The sequence below is a fragment of the Mustelus asterias genome, chromosome 18 (assembly GCF_964213995.1).
Source record: "Mustelus asterias chromosome 18, sMusAst1.hap1.1, whole genome shotgun sequence".
NCBI classification, from domain to species: domain Eukaryota; kingdom Metazoa; phylum Chordata; class Chondrichthyes; order Carcharhiniformes; family Triakidae; genus Mustelus; species Mustelus asterias.
In genome coordinates this window covers 67,586,953-67,603,865 of record NC_135818.1, presented here as the reverse complement: position 1 = coordinate 67,603,865, position 16,913 = coordinate 67,586,953, and the positions used below count along the sequence as shown (strand labels likewise).

The window sequence follows — 16,913 nt, the reverse complement described above, 5'->3', positions numbered from 1 at the left end:
TCCCCATAGGGAGAGTGTCCACAATCAGAATGGATGCATTATTCTGGAGGCTGCTTGTGTTTCTTTTAGGCTCCTTCTATGGTACATTTTTCTATAGTACTTTAAATGAAGCTTTGTGCTGCCTCTTTTGTGCCAAGTTATTTTCCAGCTTTTACACAGGCATTTTAGCAGAGATATTTTTAGTTATATCACCTTTAGTTTATAACACAGGGATTCCGATGGGAATGGAGAAGGAAGGGACACAAAGCGGATGAAATTAGAGCTGAGGGGACACGTCCTTGGCTACTATTTTCTGTAACTTTGCGTCTACAGGTAAAATCGCAGCTACCTTAAAAACATAGAAACTAGAAGCAGGAGTAGGCTATTCAGCCCTTTGAGCTTGCTCGGCCATTCATAATGATCATGGCTGATCATCAAATTCAATATCCTGATCCCCCCCTTCTCCCCATATCCCTTGATCCCTTTAGCCCCAAGAACTATATCTATAGTGATGTACCTTAATATATCTGAGGAAAATTGCCTTACTTATGATAGACTTTTGTTGCACCCTGGAATCTGTCTTTCATCCAGCTTCTACCACTGGGACGATTCTGTCAATTAATACCAATATTGCCGTAGCCCTAAAATTTATATTTCTGTTCATTCCATGTTGTTACAGGAACATCAGCAATATCAATTAGTCTACAGCTCATAGATATGTCAAGTAAGCTAAGCTAAATGCCATTGAGATCTTATGGCACAGTGGGTTGTGTCCATGCCACTGGGCCAGAAGCTCTGGGTTTGAGTTCCACTCTTGGACTTGATGGCCATGCAAGGTCCATTCATAACAAGGCCAAGCAGGTTAATTATCAACGTATCAACCTTCCACCCACTTATGGCAGATGTAAGAGCGGTGGAGTCCCCTGGTCAAGCCAAGCTTGATGGTGGTGCTCCATAAGCTCTAGCCACTGGCAACAGTTTTGTGACCTGCTCCAAGAAACGTTGGCTACAGAAACAGATGTAAGTATGTACTTCAGGTGCCACTAGCTATGGGGAGAGAAAAAAAGATAGATGCTAAATGGAATTGATTCAGAACAGATTTAGCAGCTCAAAACTGGATGCGTGTGAGGAGCTGTGGGCCATCCTCAGCAGAAGATTTGTATTCAATCCCAATCTATAACTTCATGGCCCGACACATTCCCCCACTCTACCATTACTATCAAACCAGAGGACCAACCCTGGTTCAAATAGAAGTACATGGGAACATGCCAGGGGCAGCAGCAGGCATGCTTAAAAATGAGGTGGCAACCCCGGGAAATGCAACATAGGACTCACTACATGTATTCAAAACAGTGGAAACAGAATGCAATGGACAGAGCTAAGTAATTCCATAACCAGTGGATCAGATCAAAGATCTGCAGTCCTGCCACATCCAGTCAGAAATGGTGTTGGACAATCAAACAACCAACAGGAGGAGGAGGCCCCACAGACATGCCCATTCTCAATGATGGGGGTGCACAGCACATCATCAGTGCAAAAGGCAAGTTTGAAGCATTTGCAACCGGAAGTGCCAAGTGGAGGATACATCTCAGCCTCCTGAGCTCAGCAGCTTTACAGATGCCAGTCTTCAGTCAATATAATTCACTCCATGTGATATCAAGAAATGGCCTAAAGCACTGGATGCAAAGGCTCTGTGCCTTGACAACACTCCAGCAATAGTACTGAAGATTTGTGCTCCAGAACCAGCTGTGCCACTAGGCAAGTTGCTGCAGTACAGCTACAACACTGGCACCTGCCTAGCAATCTCAGGAATTGCCCCGGTATGTCCTGTTCACAAAAAGCAGGACAAATCCAATCTGGCCAGCTACGGTCCCCATCAGCCACCTCTCAATCATCAGCAAAGTGATGGGCGGAATCGTCAACAGTGCTAACAAATGGCACCGATTCGGCAATAACCTACTCAGTGATACTCTGGATTCTGCCAGGACCAGTTGCCTCTTCACCTCATTATAGGCTTGGCCCAAACATGGACAAACAAGTTGAGTTTAAAGAGGACGAGGTGAGATTGACTGCCCTTGACAGTGCAGAAGGAGGCCATTTGGCCCATCGAGTCTGCACAGACCACAGTCCCACCCAGACCCGATCCCCACAATCCCATGCATTTACCGTAGCTAATCCCCCTGACACTAGGGTCAATTTAGCATGGCCAATCCACCCAACACGCACATCTTTGGACTGTGGGAGCAAACCAGAGCACCCGGAGGAAACCCACACAGACATAGGGAGAATGTGCAAATTCCACACAGACTGTGATCCAAGCCGGGAATTGAACCTGGGTCCGTGGTGCTGTGAGGCAGCAGTGCTAACCACTGTGCCATCGTGCCACTCCAATCAAGGAGCCTGAACTGTTACAGACCAGAGGGGGGTTTATTTAACCATCCCTGATTTCTCCTCTCATTACCCATCCGGAAACAGAAAGGTGTTTGTAATTTTTGATTTCCCCCTTTATAAGAGGTGACATATTTTCCCCAACTCTTAAAATTGGAGTTCAAATCCTCTGTGAATAACTCACACAGCAAACTTCAAATAAGGCTAGCTTCATAACATCCGTTGGAGTTTCTGAGCTGGTCCCTAAACAGCTAAGGTCTTGTAACCTGCCTGCCTCAGCATTTGCCTGCCTCCATTATTGCCTTGAGCCTGCTTTTCAAGGTGGTGGCTTCTACACGAGCCGGTCCCCACTTCTCCAACATGCAAATAGCATTGGCAGGCACTGCTGTGCAAGAGGTGCAACCACAACATCAGGAAATGGTCCAAGTCACAATTCCCACCTTAACAATGAAAATCTGGCCTTAGGTGAATGGTTGATGGCAGGGTGATGGGGGGGAATGTGGTGGGCATTTGATGGGTTGAAGCGGAATAGGGGGTTAAGAGGATTTACACTGATTTGAATAATTAGTTTGATATCTGTGGGGATGGATGTGGGCCCAACTCCAGTCCATCCCAACTTCCAAGATATGAAAATTCCCCCCTGCCTGTATTGTCAGGACAGCAGTGGCACTGCTATGTTAGGAAAATTCCTGAGTCGCAATTCCTGCCTCCAAGATGAAAATCTGGTGCCAGGTTTCTTCACCGGCCTCCAACAAAGCTCAAGTTATCAATTTAAAAGAACAATGATACCCCTTCCTATGGAGTCAGAAGGAGTTCATGAATGTAACAGACTCCACAGGTGTTGTGATTCAAACCCCTATCCTGACCCTCACAGTAGCCTGCTCCAAGTCCACCACCGCACGATTTCCCTGAAGGTGGTGGTTGGTGAGGCATGTGATCATTGGTTGTTTTTACCCATTCAGCAAGTTGTAATGGAAGCACGTGCAGTGTCAGCAACTCACACAATGAATCCCGAGGACCAATTTCTATCGATCCTGAGGCCTTGTGATTCAGGCCCACGCAGTGTCAAGTCCAGGCCTGACAACAGGGTCCACCATGTTTTTTTTTCATTCGTGAGGCATGGGTGTCACTATGTGAACACAGTAAGAAGTCTCACAACACCAGGTTAAAGTCCAACAGGTTTATTTGGTAGCAAAAGCCATCAGCTTTCGGAGCGCTGCTCCTTCGTCAGGTGAGTGGGAGTTCTGTTCACAAACAGGGCATATAAAAACACAAATTCAATTTACAAAATAATGGTTGGAATGCGAGTCTTTACAGGAATTCAAGTCTTAAAGGTACAGACAATGTGAGTGGAGAGAGCGTTAAGCACAGGTTAAAGAGATGTGTAAAGAGACAAGACAGTTAGTGAGATTTTGCAAGCCCAGGCAAGTCGTGGGGGTTACAGATAGTGTGACATGAACCCAAGATCCCGGTTGAGGCCGTCCTCATGTGTGCGGAACTTGGCTATCAATCTCTGCTCAGCGATCCTGCGTTGTCGTATGTCGTGAAGGCCGCCTTGGAGAACGCTTACCCGAAGGTCAGAGGCCGAATGCCCGTGACTATCCGACAGGAAGCAGAGAGTCGGAATAAATGGGTGCTTTTCTGGTTGGTAGTTGGTAACTAGTGGCATGCCGCAGGGATCGGTACTGGGGCCTCAACTATTTACCATTTATACAGACGATCTGGAGGAGGGGACTGAGTGTAGGGTAACAAAGTTTGCAGACGACACAAAGATAAGTGGAAAAGTGAATCGTGTGGAGGGCATAGAAGGTCTGCAGAGAGATTTGGACAGGCTGAGTGAGTGGGCGAGGATCTGGCAGATGGAGTATAACGTTAACAAATGCGAGGTTATTCACTTTGGAAGAAATAATAGCAAATTGGATTATTATCTAAATGGAAATAAATTACAACATGCTGCTGTGCAGAGGGACCTGGGGGTCCTTGTGAATGAGACGCAAAAACCCAGTCTGCAGGTGCAACAGGTGATCAAGAAGGCAAATGGGATGTTGGCCTATATCGCAAGGGGGATAGAATATAAAAGCAGAGATGTCTTGCTGCATCTGTACAGGGCATTGGTGAGGCCGCAGCTGGAATACTGTGTGCAGTATTGGTCCCCTTATTTGCGGAAGGATATATTGGCCTTGGAGAGAGTGCAGAGAAGGTTCACCAGGTTGATACCAGAGATGAGAGGTGTTGATTATGAGGAGAGACTGAGCAGATTGGGTTTGTACTCGTTGGAATTTAGAAGGCTGAGGGTGGATCTTATAGAGACCTATAAGATAATGAAGGGGCTGGATAGGGTAGAGGTGGAGAGATTCTTTCCACTTAGAAAGGAAGCCAGAACTAGAGGGCACAGCCTCAAAATAAAGGGGGGTCAGTTTAGGACAGAGTTGAGGAGGAACTTCTTCTCTCAGAGGGTGGTGAATCTCTGGAATTCTCTGCCCACTGAAGTGGTGGAGGCTCCCTCGTTGAATATGTTTAAATCACGGATAGATGGATTCCTGATCGGTAAGGGAATTAGGGGTTATGGGGATCAGGCGGGTATGTGGAACTGATCCACTTCAGATCAGCCATGATCTTATTGAATGGCGGGGCAGCCTCGAGGGGCAAGATGGCCTACTCCTGCTCCTATTTCTTAAGTTCTTATGTGACCGCTGAAGTGTTCCCCAACAGGAAGAGAACACTCTTGCCTGATGAGTGTCGAGTGGTATTCATTCACCTGTTGTTGTAACGTCTGCATGGTCTCTCCAACGTACCATGCCTCGGGACATCCTTTCCTGCGGCGTATCAGGTAGACAGCGTTGGCCGAGTTGCAAGAGTATGTACCGTGTACCTGGTGGATGGTGTTCTCACGTGAGATGATGGCATCCGTGTCGATGATCCAGCACGTCTTGCAGAGGTTGCTGTGGCAGGGTTGTGTGGTGTCATGGTCACTGTTCTCCTGAAGGCTGGGTAGTTTGCTGCGGACAATGGTCTGTTTGAGGTTGTGCGGTTGTTTGAAGGCAAGAAGTGGGGATGTGGGGATAGCCTTGGCGAGATGTTCGTCTTCATCAATGACATGTTGAAGGCTCCAGAGAAGATGTTGTAGCTTCTCCGCTCCGGGGAAGTACTGGACAACGAAGGGTACTCTGTCCACCGTGTCCCGTGTTTGTCTTCTGAGGAGGCCGGTGCGGTTTTTCGCTGTGGCGCGTCGGAACTGTCGATTGATGAGTCGAGCACCATATTCTGTTCTTATGAGGGCATCTTTCAGCGTCTGGAGGTATCTGTTGCGATCCTCCTCATCTGAGCAGATCCTGTGTATACGGAGGGCTCATTCATAGGGGATGACTTCTTTAATATGTTTAGGGTGGAAGCTGGAGAAGTGGAGCATTGTGAGGTTAGCCGTGGGCTTGCGGTACAGTGAAGTGCTGAGGTGACCGTCCTTGGTGGAGATGTGTGTGTCCAAGAATGCAACCGATTCCGGAGAGTAGTCCATGGTGAGTCTGATGGTGGGATGGAACTTGTTGATGTCACCATATAGTTGTTTCAGTGATTGTTCGCCATGAGTCCAAAGGAAGAAAATGTCATCGATGTATCTAGTGTATAGCATCGGTTGAAGGTCCTGTGCGGTGAAGAGATCTTGTTCGAACCTGTGCATGAAGATGTTGGCATATTGAGGTGCGAATTTGGTCCCCATGGCTGTTCCGTGTGTCTGGATGAAGAACTGGTTGTTGAAGGTGAAGACATTGTAGTCCAGGATGAAGCGGATGAGTTGTAAAATTGCATCTGGAGACTGGCAGTTGTCGGCGTTGAGTACTGAGGCAGTTGCAGCAATGCCGTGGGGGATGCTGGTGTAGAGTGCCAAGACATCCATTGTGACGAGGAGCGCTCCTGGTTCAACTGCTCCATGTGTGCCGAGTTTCTGTAGGAAGTCCATAGTGTCGCGACAAAAGCTGGGGGTTCTTTGTACAATGGGTTTCAGGATGCCCTCGACATAGCCGGAGAGGTTCTCGCACAGGGTCCCATTGCCCGATACGATGGGACGGCCGGGTGTGTTTGCCTTGTGTATCTTCGGGAGGCAGTAGAGATCTCCAACGTGAGGAGTACGTGGGATGAGAGCACGGAGGATGCTCTGAAGGTCCAGATCAAAGGTCTTGATCAGTCTGTTGAGTTGACGGGTGTGTTCTTTGGTCGGATCTGTGGGTAACTGTCTGCAGTGTTCCTCGTTGTTCAGCTGTCGGTACACTTCTTTGCAGTAATCCGTTCTGTTCAGTATGACGATGGCCCCTCCTTTGTCTGCTGGTTTGATGACAATGTTGCGGTTGGTCTTGAGAGCGCGGATGGCGTTGCATTGTGCTTGGGTGATGTTCGGGGCTGTCTTGTGAGTGCGGCTGATGAATCTGGTGTTGACCCACCTCCTGACGGCTTGGGCATACATGTCAAGTCGAGGGCTGCGGCCTTCCGGAGGAGTCCAATTTGACTCTTTCCTCTTCAGTTGCTGCACTGCGGATCTCTCTGTCAGCTGTTCCGGTTCATTGGCTGTCTCATTGTGTTCGCTGTTGGCCTCTTGGGGTTTATGGAAGAACTCCCACAGCCTCATTCGCCTGATGAATTCCTCTGTGTCTGCTGCGAGACTGATGGGGTCTATTTTGGTGGTGGGGCAGAAATTGAGCCCTCGGCTGAGAACTTCGATTTCATCTGGTTGAAGTGTGTAGTCCGACAAATTGACAATGGACTTCCCTGCAGTGGTACTGTTTTCTACTGTGGTAACGGGGGAGGCTTGGTTGCTGCTGGTGGTGATGCCGAGTTTCTCAAGTTTCCTGTTCTTGGTGTGCATGTAGATGGTGTAGTTCCTTTGTCTCGTCTGCTTGGCAGAGTTTTGCAGCTGGTCTGTGTCCTGAGCGCAAGTTGAGAATATGGACTCTATCTTGGTTTCCAGGCTGCGGCGTTTGCTGTCGAGCTGGTGTATGAGGTGGTTGAGGAATGTGAGAGAGGTGCGACGGCAAAGTCTCTCAGCGTAGTCTGTGTTATAGGTTGACCTGAGTGGGTTCGTGATCTGTAGTCCTTTCGGTATCTTGTCTGCTTTCTTGCATCATGGTAGAAACTTGATGTCTGTGTCGATATGCACGGTCTTCTTGGAGATCCTCTCCACTTGGAGCTGGCAGTTTGTGGTGTCGATGGTAGTCATGATGTGGAGGTGCATCTCCACATCATGTCACTGTGTGGCCAGCATTTATTGCCCATCCCTAGTTGCTCTTGAACTGAGTGACTTGCTCGGCCATTTCAGAGGGCAGTTGAGAGACAACCACATTGCTGCGGCTCTGGAGTCACATGTAGGCCAGACCAGGTAAGGATGGCAGATTTCCTTCCCTAAAGGACATTAGTGAACCAAATTGCACACCTTTACACTTCAAACAGAGATCATAAAGCTACCACGTGCCTTAAACTTCTTCAGAGCTGGCAGCAAACCTAGAAATCATGGTTCTCCAGATTTTGGGCTGTGATTCTCACTGACTTAACTCCTCATTTGGAAGAATGAAAACCACTGAAGCAATGCGTCTCGCTGGACTCCAGCCTACCATTGAAGAAAAACACATCTAATATCCTCAATCATATCAAGCTTCTCCTTGAACCATTATTTAGAAACAAAGGCTGCTACCCCTGGTTGGTACGCTGATGGAGTCTCCCCCCATCTAGTCAGTCCTTTGTTTAAATTCCCATCTCTGTGGTAATGAAGAACTAGAGCAAATTAATTTCAAATAGACTGGCACTCGGTAAAAAAGTCACTTAAACCCCTCTCACGTTAACAGGGGGAGGCTTCTTCATTACTAACTGATGTATCCACTTCTGACTTTTGATTTTATGCAGTAGGATAGCAATGTGCACAGTAACCCAGCATATCTGAATGACATAGAACATCAGAGCAGGCAGTGAACCCACTGCGAAACAACTAATCAAATTCCTAGCAATATTAGACTTTTCAATAGCCTTAACGTCCACCTATTATCCATACCTTTACCGAATGATATTTCAGCCATTCAGATTCAAGGTGGTTGGGAATATGAATCATTACAATAGAAGCATTTTGACTAATATACTGATAGAAATGAATATGCAATGCCACAGGATTCGGCACGCATCACCCATCGGAGTGTGCAGCTCAATCTGGTGAGAAGTAAAGGGGAATATTTTCTTAATTCCTTATTTTTTTAAAAATAAAACCAATCTATCCATTAAGCAGCCGTTAATAATTCACGTCAGCTCCTTTGGAGGATATGTGGAGACATGCAGAAAACTGCTGTAATGTATCACTGGATGGTTAGTCAAAACCTGCTTACTGTTAATTAAAAACAACAATTAGCATCTCCAATTGAAAAATAATTACATTGTCATCACTCAGAGGCACATGCCATGGGTTAAGTTGTATTTAGCAAGGCATATAATGGAATTAATGGTGAGGCGAGTGCTACTCATCAGATGACAAGGGTAGATTAAAAGGAGTGCTTGGTATACGGTGAATGCTGTAACAAGCAACGCCAGTGTTTCCATTAAACACGCTTCTCGAGTGAACTCCGCACCAGGTTTCTCCCACCCAGGAATACTTGAATATTTTATTCTGGAGAACCAATGACTTTGTTCATTCTGTGTCTTTCTGTGACACACATATCATTCCTCCCCTGCTGCTTCCTACAGCGCCTACTCCATTAATGGCATCTCTCTGTCAAAGGAAGAGTACATTAATCTTTTCAAAATTAAATAAGCTCCCAATTTGAAGCCATCTGAGCTCTATTTGGATATAATTTCAAGATAGCCGTCATGAACAGAAACTCGATTTAACTCATAGATATCAGAAAAAAGCAGCTCTTCAGAAATAACCACAATTTCTCCTGATTGTGCAGCAGTCCATAAAGAAAAGCATTTTTACCATTAATTGGATTATATTCAATAACTGGCTTAGCATCTAATTGAATATGGCTCAAAAACTAAACTGCATATTGAGATTGAGTGAGGAAAACCCTGTCTGGAAAGACTCTAGAAAATCATATTAAATGCCATGATTCAGTACGGAGAATGACTAACTGTGCATAAAGGATAAGCACAAACAATCTTGAGGTTGCAGATTTGGCTCTGTTCCAACTGTCGGAACGACTGCATTTTACCAGACTGAGCTGAACAGATTTACTAAAGTGAATCTTCTTTTAGCTTGTGGACCATTCAGAAAGTGTGGGGCGGCACGGTAGCATAGTGGTTAGCACTGCTGCTTCACAGCTCCAGGGTCCCGGGTTCGATTCCCGGCTCGGGTCACTGTCTGTGTGGAGTTTGCACATTCTCCTCGTGTCTGCGTGGGTTTCCTCCGGGTGCTCCGGTTTCCTCCCACAGTCCAAAGATGTGCGGGTTAGGTTGATTGGCCAGGTTAAAAAAAAAAAATTGCCCCTTAGAGTTCTGAGATGCGTGGATTAGCGGGTAAATATGTGGGGGTAGGGCCTGGGTGGGATTGTGGTCGGTGCAGACTCGATGGGCCGAATGGCCTCCTTCTGCACTGTAGGGTTTCTATGAGTTCTCCCTGTACTGTGTGGCTATCATACACCGGGCGGGATTCTCTGGAGTCACCGCAGCATGTTTCTCGCGGCAGGAGGTTTGGCGGCGGCGGGATCTTCTGGGATTTCCCGTTAACTGCATTCCATGCCATCGGGAAACCCACAGTGGGGGTGCGCCAGAAGATCCCACTGACCTCAGCAGCTGGAAAATTCCGGCCAAATCTCTGATTTTTACCTTCTGACTTCCAAACTTCATCCTTTCTCTCTCCAGGTCTCGTTTGTTCTTGTCATAGAAACCCTGCAGTGCAGAGGGAAGCCATTCAGCCCATCCAGGCTGATCCAAATCTCCGACATAGCATCTTACCCAGACCCTATTCCTGTAACCCTACGTATTTACCCTGCTACTCCTGCAACTTACACATCAGCAATGCTAACCGCTGTGCCACTGTGGCGGCACAGTGGTTAGCACTGCTGCCTCACAGTCCTCGGGACCCGGGTTCGATTCCCGGCTTGGGTCACTGTCTGTGTGGAGTCTGCACGTTCTCCCCGTGTCTGCATAGGTTTCCTCCGGGTGCTCCAGTTTCCTCCCACACTCCAAAAGGTGTGCTGGTTAGGCGCATTGGCCGTGCTAAATTCTCCCTCAGTGTACCCGAACAGAGGCTGGAGTGTGGCGACTAGGGGAATTTCACAGTAACTTCATTGCAGTGTTAATGTAAGCCTACTTGTGACTAATAAATAAACTTTAAAAAAAATAATAATCTTCGGATACTAAGGGGCAAGTTAGCATGTTACCTAACTGGCACATCTTTGGATTATAATCAACAGGCATTTAAATTCCAAGCTCAGTGTCAACGAATTAATAATTCCTTTATTTATCAAATCTTCTCAATTACATGTTTCTTCCCTCCCCCAACCATGATGGTGTACTTCTCAATTAAAGAAAGGATGATAGCAATTAAAGATCATAGTCAGATGCTCTTTCCTAGGGTAGAAAAGTCAAGTACTCGGGGACATAGGTTTAAGGTGCGTGGGGAAAAGTTTAGAGGAGATGTGCAAGGCAAGTTTTTTACACAGATTTAATTTAATAATTGAGTTAGGGTTAATATTAGAGGCACCCACAGATTCCGATTATTTTCAATTGGAAAATGAAAAAGGCGAACAAGATCAGCTCCATTTTAAAAAAATTTGCACTTTGTTGGTGAATGTCCAGAACACGCTGCCTGGGGAGGTGGCGCGAGCAGGTATGATAGCGACATTTAAGGGGCAACTAGATGAATACATGAATAGGATGGGAATGGAAGGATATGGACTCTGTAAGTGCATATGGTTTTAATTTCAGCAGGCATCATGATCGGCGTAGGCTTGGAGGGCCGAAGGGCCTGTTCCTGTGCTGTACATTTCTTTGCTCTTCGTTCTTTGTTGTTTGGTCCATTTTTAATGTCCAGCATATTGCATCAATGCTCAGGATAGGTACAGACCATTCTGTTTTCTCTTTGGATTAATATCAATCCCCCAATTCTCTGTAGTCAAGGAACTACACAATTCAAGTTTTGAGTTTCACAAGTGACACTATTCACTGTGCTCTGTGACAGTCACTAAACATGAAGTACTTGTTCTTTTAAAGACACACCAACAGTACTTGCAGTTTCCAACTGTTCAACCGTTTGGCGTTTGATTGCGAGTGTCAACTATTCTCTGTGTGCGTTAGTCAAGCCTGGATGTGGTTACTAGGAAAGAGGAACTAAATTTGAGGCATTTGAGCATGAGAGCAGAAATTTTAAGAAACACTTGCAAATCAAGTTCCGATGTGGACATAGGGCAGGATTTTCCAGGCCTTCCTGTTGGTGGGGTCTTCCGTCTCCACCAAAGTCAATGTGGATTTGAATGAACCACTGCATCCACCATGAGGAAAACTCATTGCAGCGGGGCTGGAAAATCACGGCAATACAAATTGGTGTAATCTCTGCAGATTGCTAAGGTATAGAATGCAAAGTACGTTGTTGGGGCGGGGGGGGGGGGGGGGGGGTGCGGGGGGGCGGGGGCGGGTAGTCTTGCTGGAATGAGTTGGAATAGTGGTGATTTACATTTTTATCCTCTTTGCTTTTTTATTCAAACAAATAGTGAGTGCTCTTGACAGAGGGAATTGGAGACATCAGTGCAATGGGAGCATAATTAAATTGACAGGACCCTTGAAATATTCCAGACTAGCTGCCATCTCCAGTCTATGCCAACCTTTGTATCTTCTCCATTCTGCTGGATGATTCCATTAACTCTCAAGGGAAGTGCCACAATTTCTCATGACCGGGGTCAATATTGTCCTGGAAAGAAACATTTTGCAGGGATAAACACTTGTCCTTAACTATTGTGAAACAGTTTTTCAGAAGCAGAGAGAGAGAGACTGTAGGAGCTTTCTCTTCTGTACGGTGGAGAAAGAAAATTAATGTTAAAGATATCTAAATGTCTCAAGAGGTCAGCCAGTGTGGCTGTTTTATTAGACTGGAGGGAGGTTGACAATGATGTTCCACAAGGTTTCAAATTCAAACCACCCCTGATTTTGATAGGCAATACTGAATCTGACTTGGGGGTAGAGAGAACAAATTTCAAAGTTGTCAGATGACAATGGACAATGGACATGTAGCAAAGAATGAGGAAAGGACGGCACGGTGGCACAATGGTTAGCACTGCTGCCTCACAGCGCCGGGGACTCGGGTTCGATTCCCGGCTTTGGGTGACTGTGTGGAGTTTGCACGTTCTCCCCGTGCCTGCGTGGATTTCCTCCGGGTGCTCCGGTTTCCTCCCACACTCCAAAGATGTGCAGGTTAAGTTGATTGGTCATGCTAAATTGCCCCTTAGTGTCAGAGGGATTAGCAGGGTAAATATGTGGGGTTACAGGGATAGGGTGCAAATCAATGGGTCGAATGGCCTCTTTTTGCACTGTGGGGATTCTATGGCCAGAATTTTACCATTTCCCCTGCCATGGGAATCGGAACGGGCGAGGGGCGGAGCATAGGAAGGTCCGTAGACATCTGGCGGGATTTTATTGTTTTGGGACAAGCAAGGCTGTAAAATCCTGCCCTATGAGTTCTATGAGTAGCAATATGCTTTGGGAAGACATGGGTCGCTGGTGGAACAGGAGGGCATGTGGCAGATGAAATTCAATGCAGAGAAGTTTGAGGTGGTACATTTTAGTGGAAAGGAAGACACACTAAATGATACAATTTTAAAGAGAGTAGGGTGGTACCTGAGAGTGCATAAGTCTTTGAAGGCGGCAAGACAAGTCAACTAAGTGGTTAATGAAGTGTATGGTATCAGCTCTTTACACAGTGAAGCATGGAATACAAAAAACGGGATGTTATGCCAAACCTATGTGAAACAGTCCCTCAGTCCCAGATGGACAATTGCAACTAATGCTTGGGAAGGACATGAATGTTTTGGAGAGGGAACAGAACAGATTTTACTAGAATGGTTCCAGGGATGTGTGGAGAGACTGGAGAAGCTGGGGTGCTCTCCTTAGGGAACAGAAGGCCAAGAGGAGATTCGATAGAGGTCTTCATGATCATTAGATCATAGAATCCCAACAGAGCAGAAGGAGGCCATTCGGCCCATCGAGTCTGCACCGACCACAATCCCACCCAGGCCTTATCTCTGTAACCCCATGAATTTACCCTGCTAATCCCCCTGACACTAAGGGGCAATTTAGCATGCCCAGTTAACCTAGCCCGCATATCTTTGGACTGTGGGAGGAAATCGGAGCACCCGGAGGAAACCCACGCAGGCATGGAGAGACCATGCAAAGTCCACACAGACAGTGACCCGAGCCGGGAATCGAATCCGGATCCCTGGTGCTGTGAGGCAGCAGTGCTAACCACTGTGCCACCCATAAAAAATCCCAGGCTCGTCCAGGATTTCAACCTGGGACCTCTTGCATGCTAATGCCGCCCTAAGCGAGAATCATACCCCTAGACCAATGAGCCAACTGCCAACCAATAATTAGGAACTGTTTCCAGTGGCTGGATGGTTGATAAACAGAGGGCAGTGATTTAAAGTGGTTGGCAAAAGAATAAGAGGTGATATGGTGGAAGATGTCTTTCCGCAGTGACTGGTTAGCCTTTGGAATACCCTGTCTGTTGGGAGGCGAATACAGATTCAATTGTAGCCATCAAAAACGAATTGCATAAATGAGGAAATAACAGTTGTAAGGAGATGGGGACAGAGTGGGGGGAGGGAGACTAACTGGACTGCTCTTTGAAACAGTAGGCACAGACTCAATGGGCCAAATGACCTCCTTCTCTGCTCTACAATTCCATAAACCCTTGTCCCTTATGATCTATGAATCCTCAATATCAAAATCACTTTATTGGGTCATACTCAATCAAGGTATGAGACAAAACTATCTGGGGGTATATGAAACAGGACAAAATTACTTCAGATATTCCACTCACGTCATTCCTTGCTGTCAAGTAAGATGTACCTTAGCATTTTGAAAGACAATTCTCTTCATTTTAATGATGTTTGTACTGAAAGTAATAATCTGCTTTGCTTCTGCAGCCCGCTGGGAATAATTTAAAACCATCCATTTCAGAAATGTAATTCCATTTCTTTTCTCTGGAACTCATTACAGATCATTTTCCGGAAGATCCTCGATGTGAAGAAAGAGGAGGAAGAGCGGCTCCGGCTGAAGAACGAGGTGACGCTTAGCATCCCGGTGGACCATCCCGTCCGGAAACTCTTCCAGAAGTTCAAGCAGCAGAAGCAATTGAGGAATCAGGCGGCAGGTCACGGTGACTCAGTGGGAAGCCACCTCAAAGTGGAAAACCACTCGCTTCACAACGGTGTCTCCACCACAGGCACCAGCGTGGTGACCGTGTCTCAAATCACGCCAATCCCATCTTCACTTTCATTCGTCAGGAGTAATGAGCAAAATCCACAAGTGCAGCACGAGACGGTGGAGCTGAGACCCAACGGGCTGAGTGACCAGATGTGCTTGAAGGGCAATAGTTCCATACAGACAAAGACTGGAAATGGAAAGGGATGGCTAAGACTTAAAAGTTCCGTCGCCTTCACCGATCCCTTCCCTGGATCGAGAGAGGAGAAGAAGGAGAACTGGAACAATGTCGTCAAAGCGGAATCCATGGAGATTCTTTCGGACGAAACGAAAAGCACTGAATCGGAGAATAATGTCATAAAGAATCCTCTGAGGAAAACGGACTCGTGTGACAGCGGCATTACGAAAAGCGACCTGCGATTAGACAAGGCAGGGGAGATCCGCAGTCCACTGGAGCACAGCCCCGTTCAGGCTGACGTCAGGCACCCCTTTTACCCAATCCCCGAGCAGGCTTTGCAGACCACCTTGCAAGAGGCCAAAATGGAACTGAAGGAAGACATTCAGTTGCTATGCAACAGGATGACTGGCCTCGAGAAGCAAGTGACTGAAATCCTTCAAATACTGTCGGAAAAGAACCTGGCGGAGATGCCTTCTGAGAAGACTCAACACCCCAGCCAGGAAATATTTCACGTTTCTAGGCCTGTAACTCCTTCGTTGGAAGAAGAGGATGCTCAGTTTTAGCTTAGAAATGCTGTAAAGATTTAACTTTCACACGAGAGTCTAACCAAATGCACAAGATGGCTGCTTTGGCAGTCAAAAAGACTTCTGCATGTCCAGCTGGATTCTGGCCTGCCAAAGAAAATTGTTAACAGAAATATTGCTTGTAATTATATACATAACTGCATGCACATATAAAACCTCGTTTACAATCCTTCATCACATATCTTGGGTCATTCTGTGCAGTGTAGTTACTGTTTCTTTAGGTATCAGAGCATAAACTGCCAATGTTTCTCCCAGCCATGTCTCTGAATGGTCGCCGGTTTGAACATTGAAACATTTTGCCCCTATTGTGCAGGGGAACCAATGTTTCCTGCCTCTTGGGGGGCTGTTTATTGCATGTTTTATTTCTTCAGGGTCATTAAATACCAAATGCTGCTGATGGCCATGCATCACTGCAAGTTTTAGTTTGCAGTTCGAGAAATCTCTATCAAACTAAAAAAAACATTAAGTGCGTTTCATCACTTTAAAACCTTTCGGGAGGGGGGGGGGGAATATAATTTTGACATCAAAATCCCATTTTGATGGATGACAGACAGTTAAAACCTATTATTTGCACAGGAATATATTCACATATATTCATAGACACATTAGAAATGATGCACTCTCCAATAATAACAAAACAATGTTCATGGCATAACTAGGGAAATATTAAATCACAGCAGACAAATCATTTTTCTACTTGCAACAAATCATTTTGAGTTTCCTATAAGTAGGAAAATTTATATGTTTCTTTTTGTTTCGACTCTGTTCAGACGTTCAGAATGCTGAGAGAGGTCACCAATAATAACTCAGTCCTGTTGTAATGCAAGATTTAACATGTTCTGGCAAAATAATCTGTAAAATTGTATTTAAGGGTTTTTTTTCCCTAGAGTTTACTGATAATGAAATAAATCTGCATATTATGAGCTTAGAAGTAGTAAGTATACGGGTTGGACATTAATTAGCTCATCAAATCACCAATATTTGACACTGGTAGCTGTTGCCACAGTGCGAGAGCAAAACTGAGCAGATACAAAGGTAGAAACGCACCTTATATTATATGTTACCTAAGGGAGATTGTTTTCACATTGGCTAAAATTTCCCTTGTATCTTCAGTTTACTTTTTTAAGGCAGGCTCAGGTGATTGGACCAAAGGGTCGCATAACTTTAAGATAGGATGCTCTTCATTGGCTCACATGAGCTGTTTGCTATGGAAACCCCTCTTTATTTCCTATTTGACTTGCCGTGTTATTCTAAACCAGCTTCAGAATTTTAAAATTAAATCGAATGACAAACATGTTTAAAGGTATGTTGCTACAAAGAAAATCCCTTTACTACTGAGTTCAAAAGATACATTTCTAATTTGGAGCCATTTCTCCTATTTTACGATCAACTTTGCTTCCCAG

General features: G+C 45.8%; 1 protein-coding gene across 1 annotated transcript in view; it reads left to right on the top strand.

Annotated features, from left to right (window-relative positions):
* The window catches only part of kcnh5b (potassium voltage-gated channel, subfamily H (eag-related), member 5b), a 327,530-nt gene extending 312,041 nt beyond the window's left edge, over positions 1-15,489 (top strand). Inside the window, exon 11 of the mRNA XM_078233204.1 lies at positions 14,545-15,489. Coding sequence (XP_078089330.1) covers positions 14,545-15,489 — 945 coding nt within the window. The remainder of the gene's footprint in view (positions 1-14,544) is intronic.
* The last annotated feature ends 1,424 nt before the right edge of the window (positions 15,490-16,913 follow it).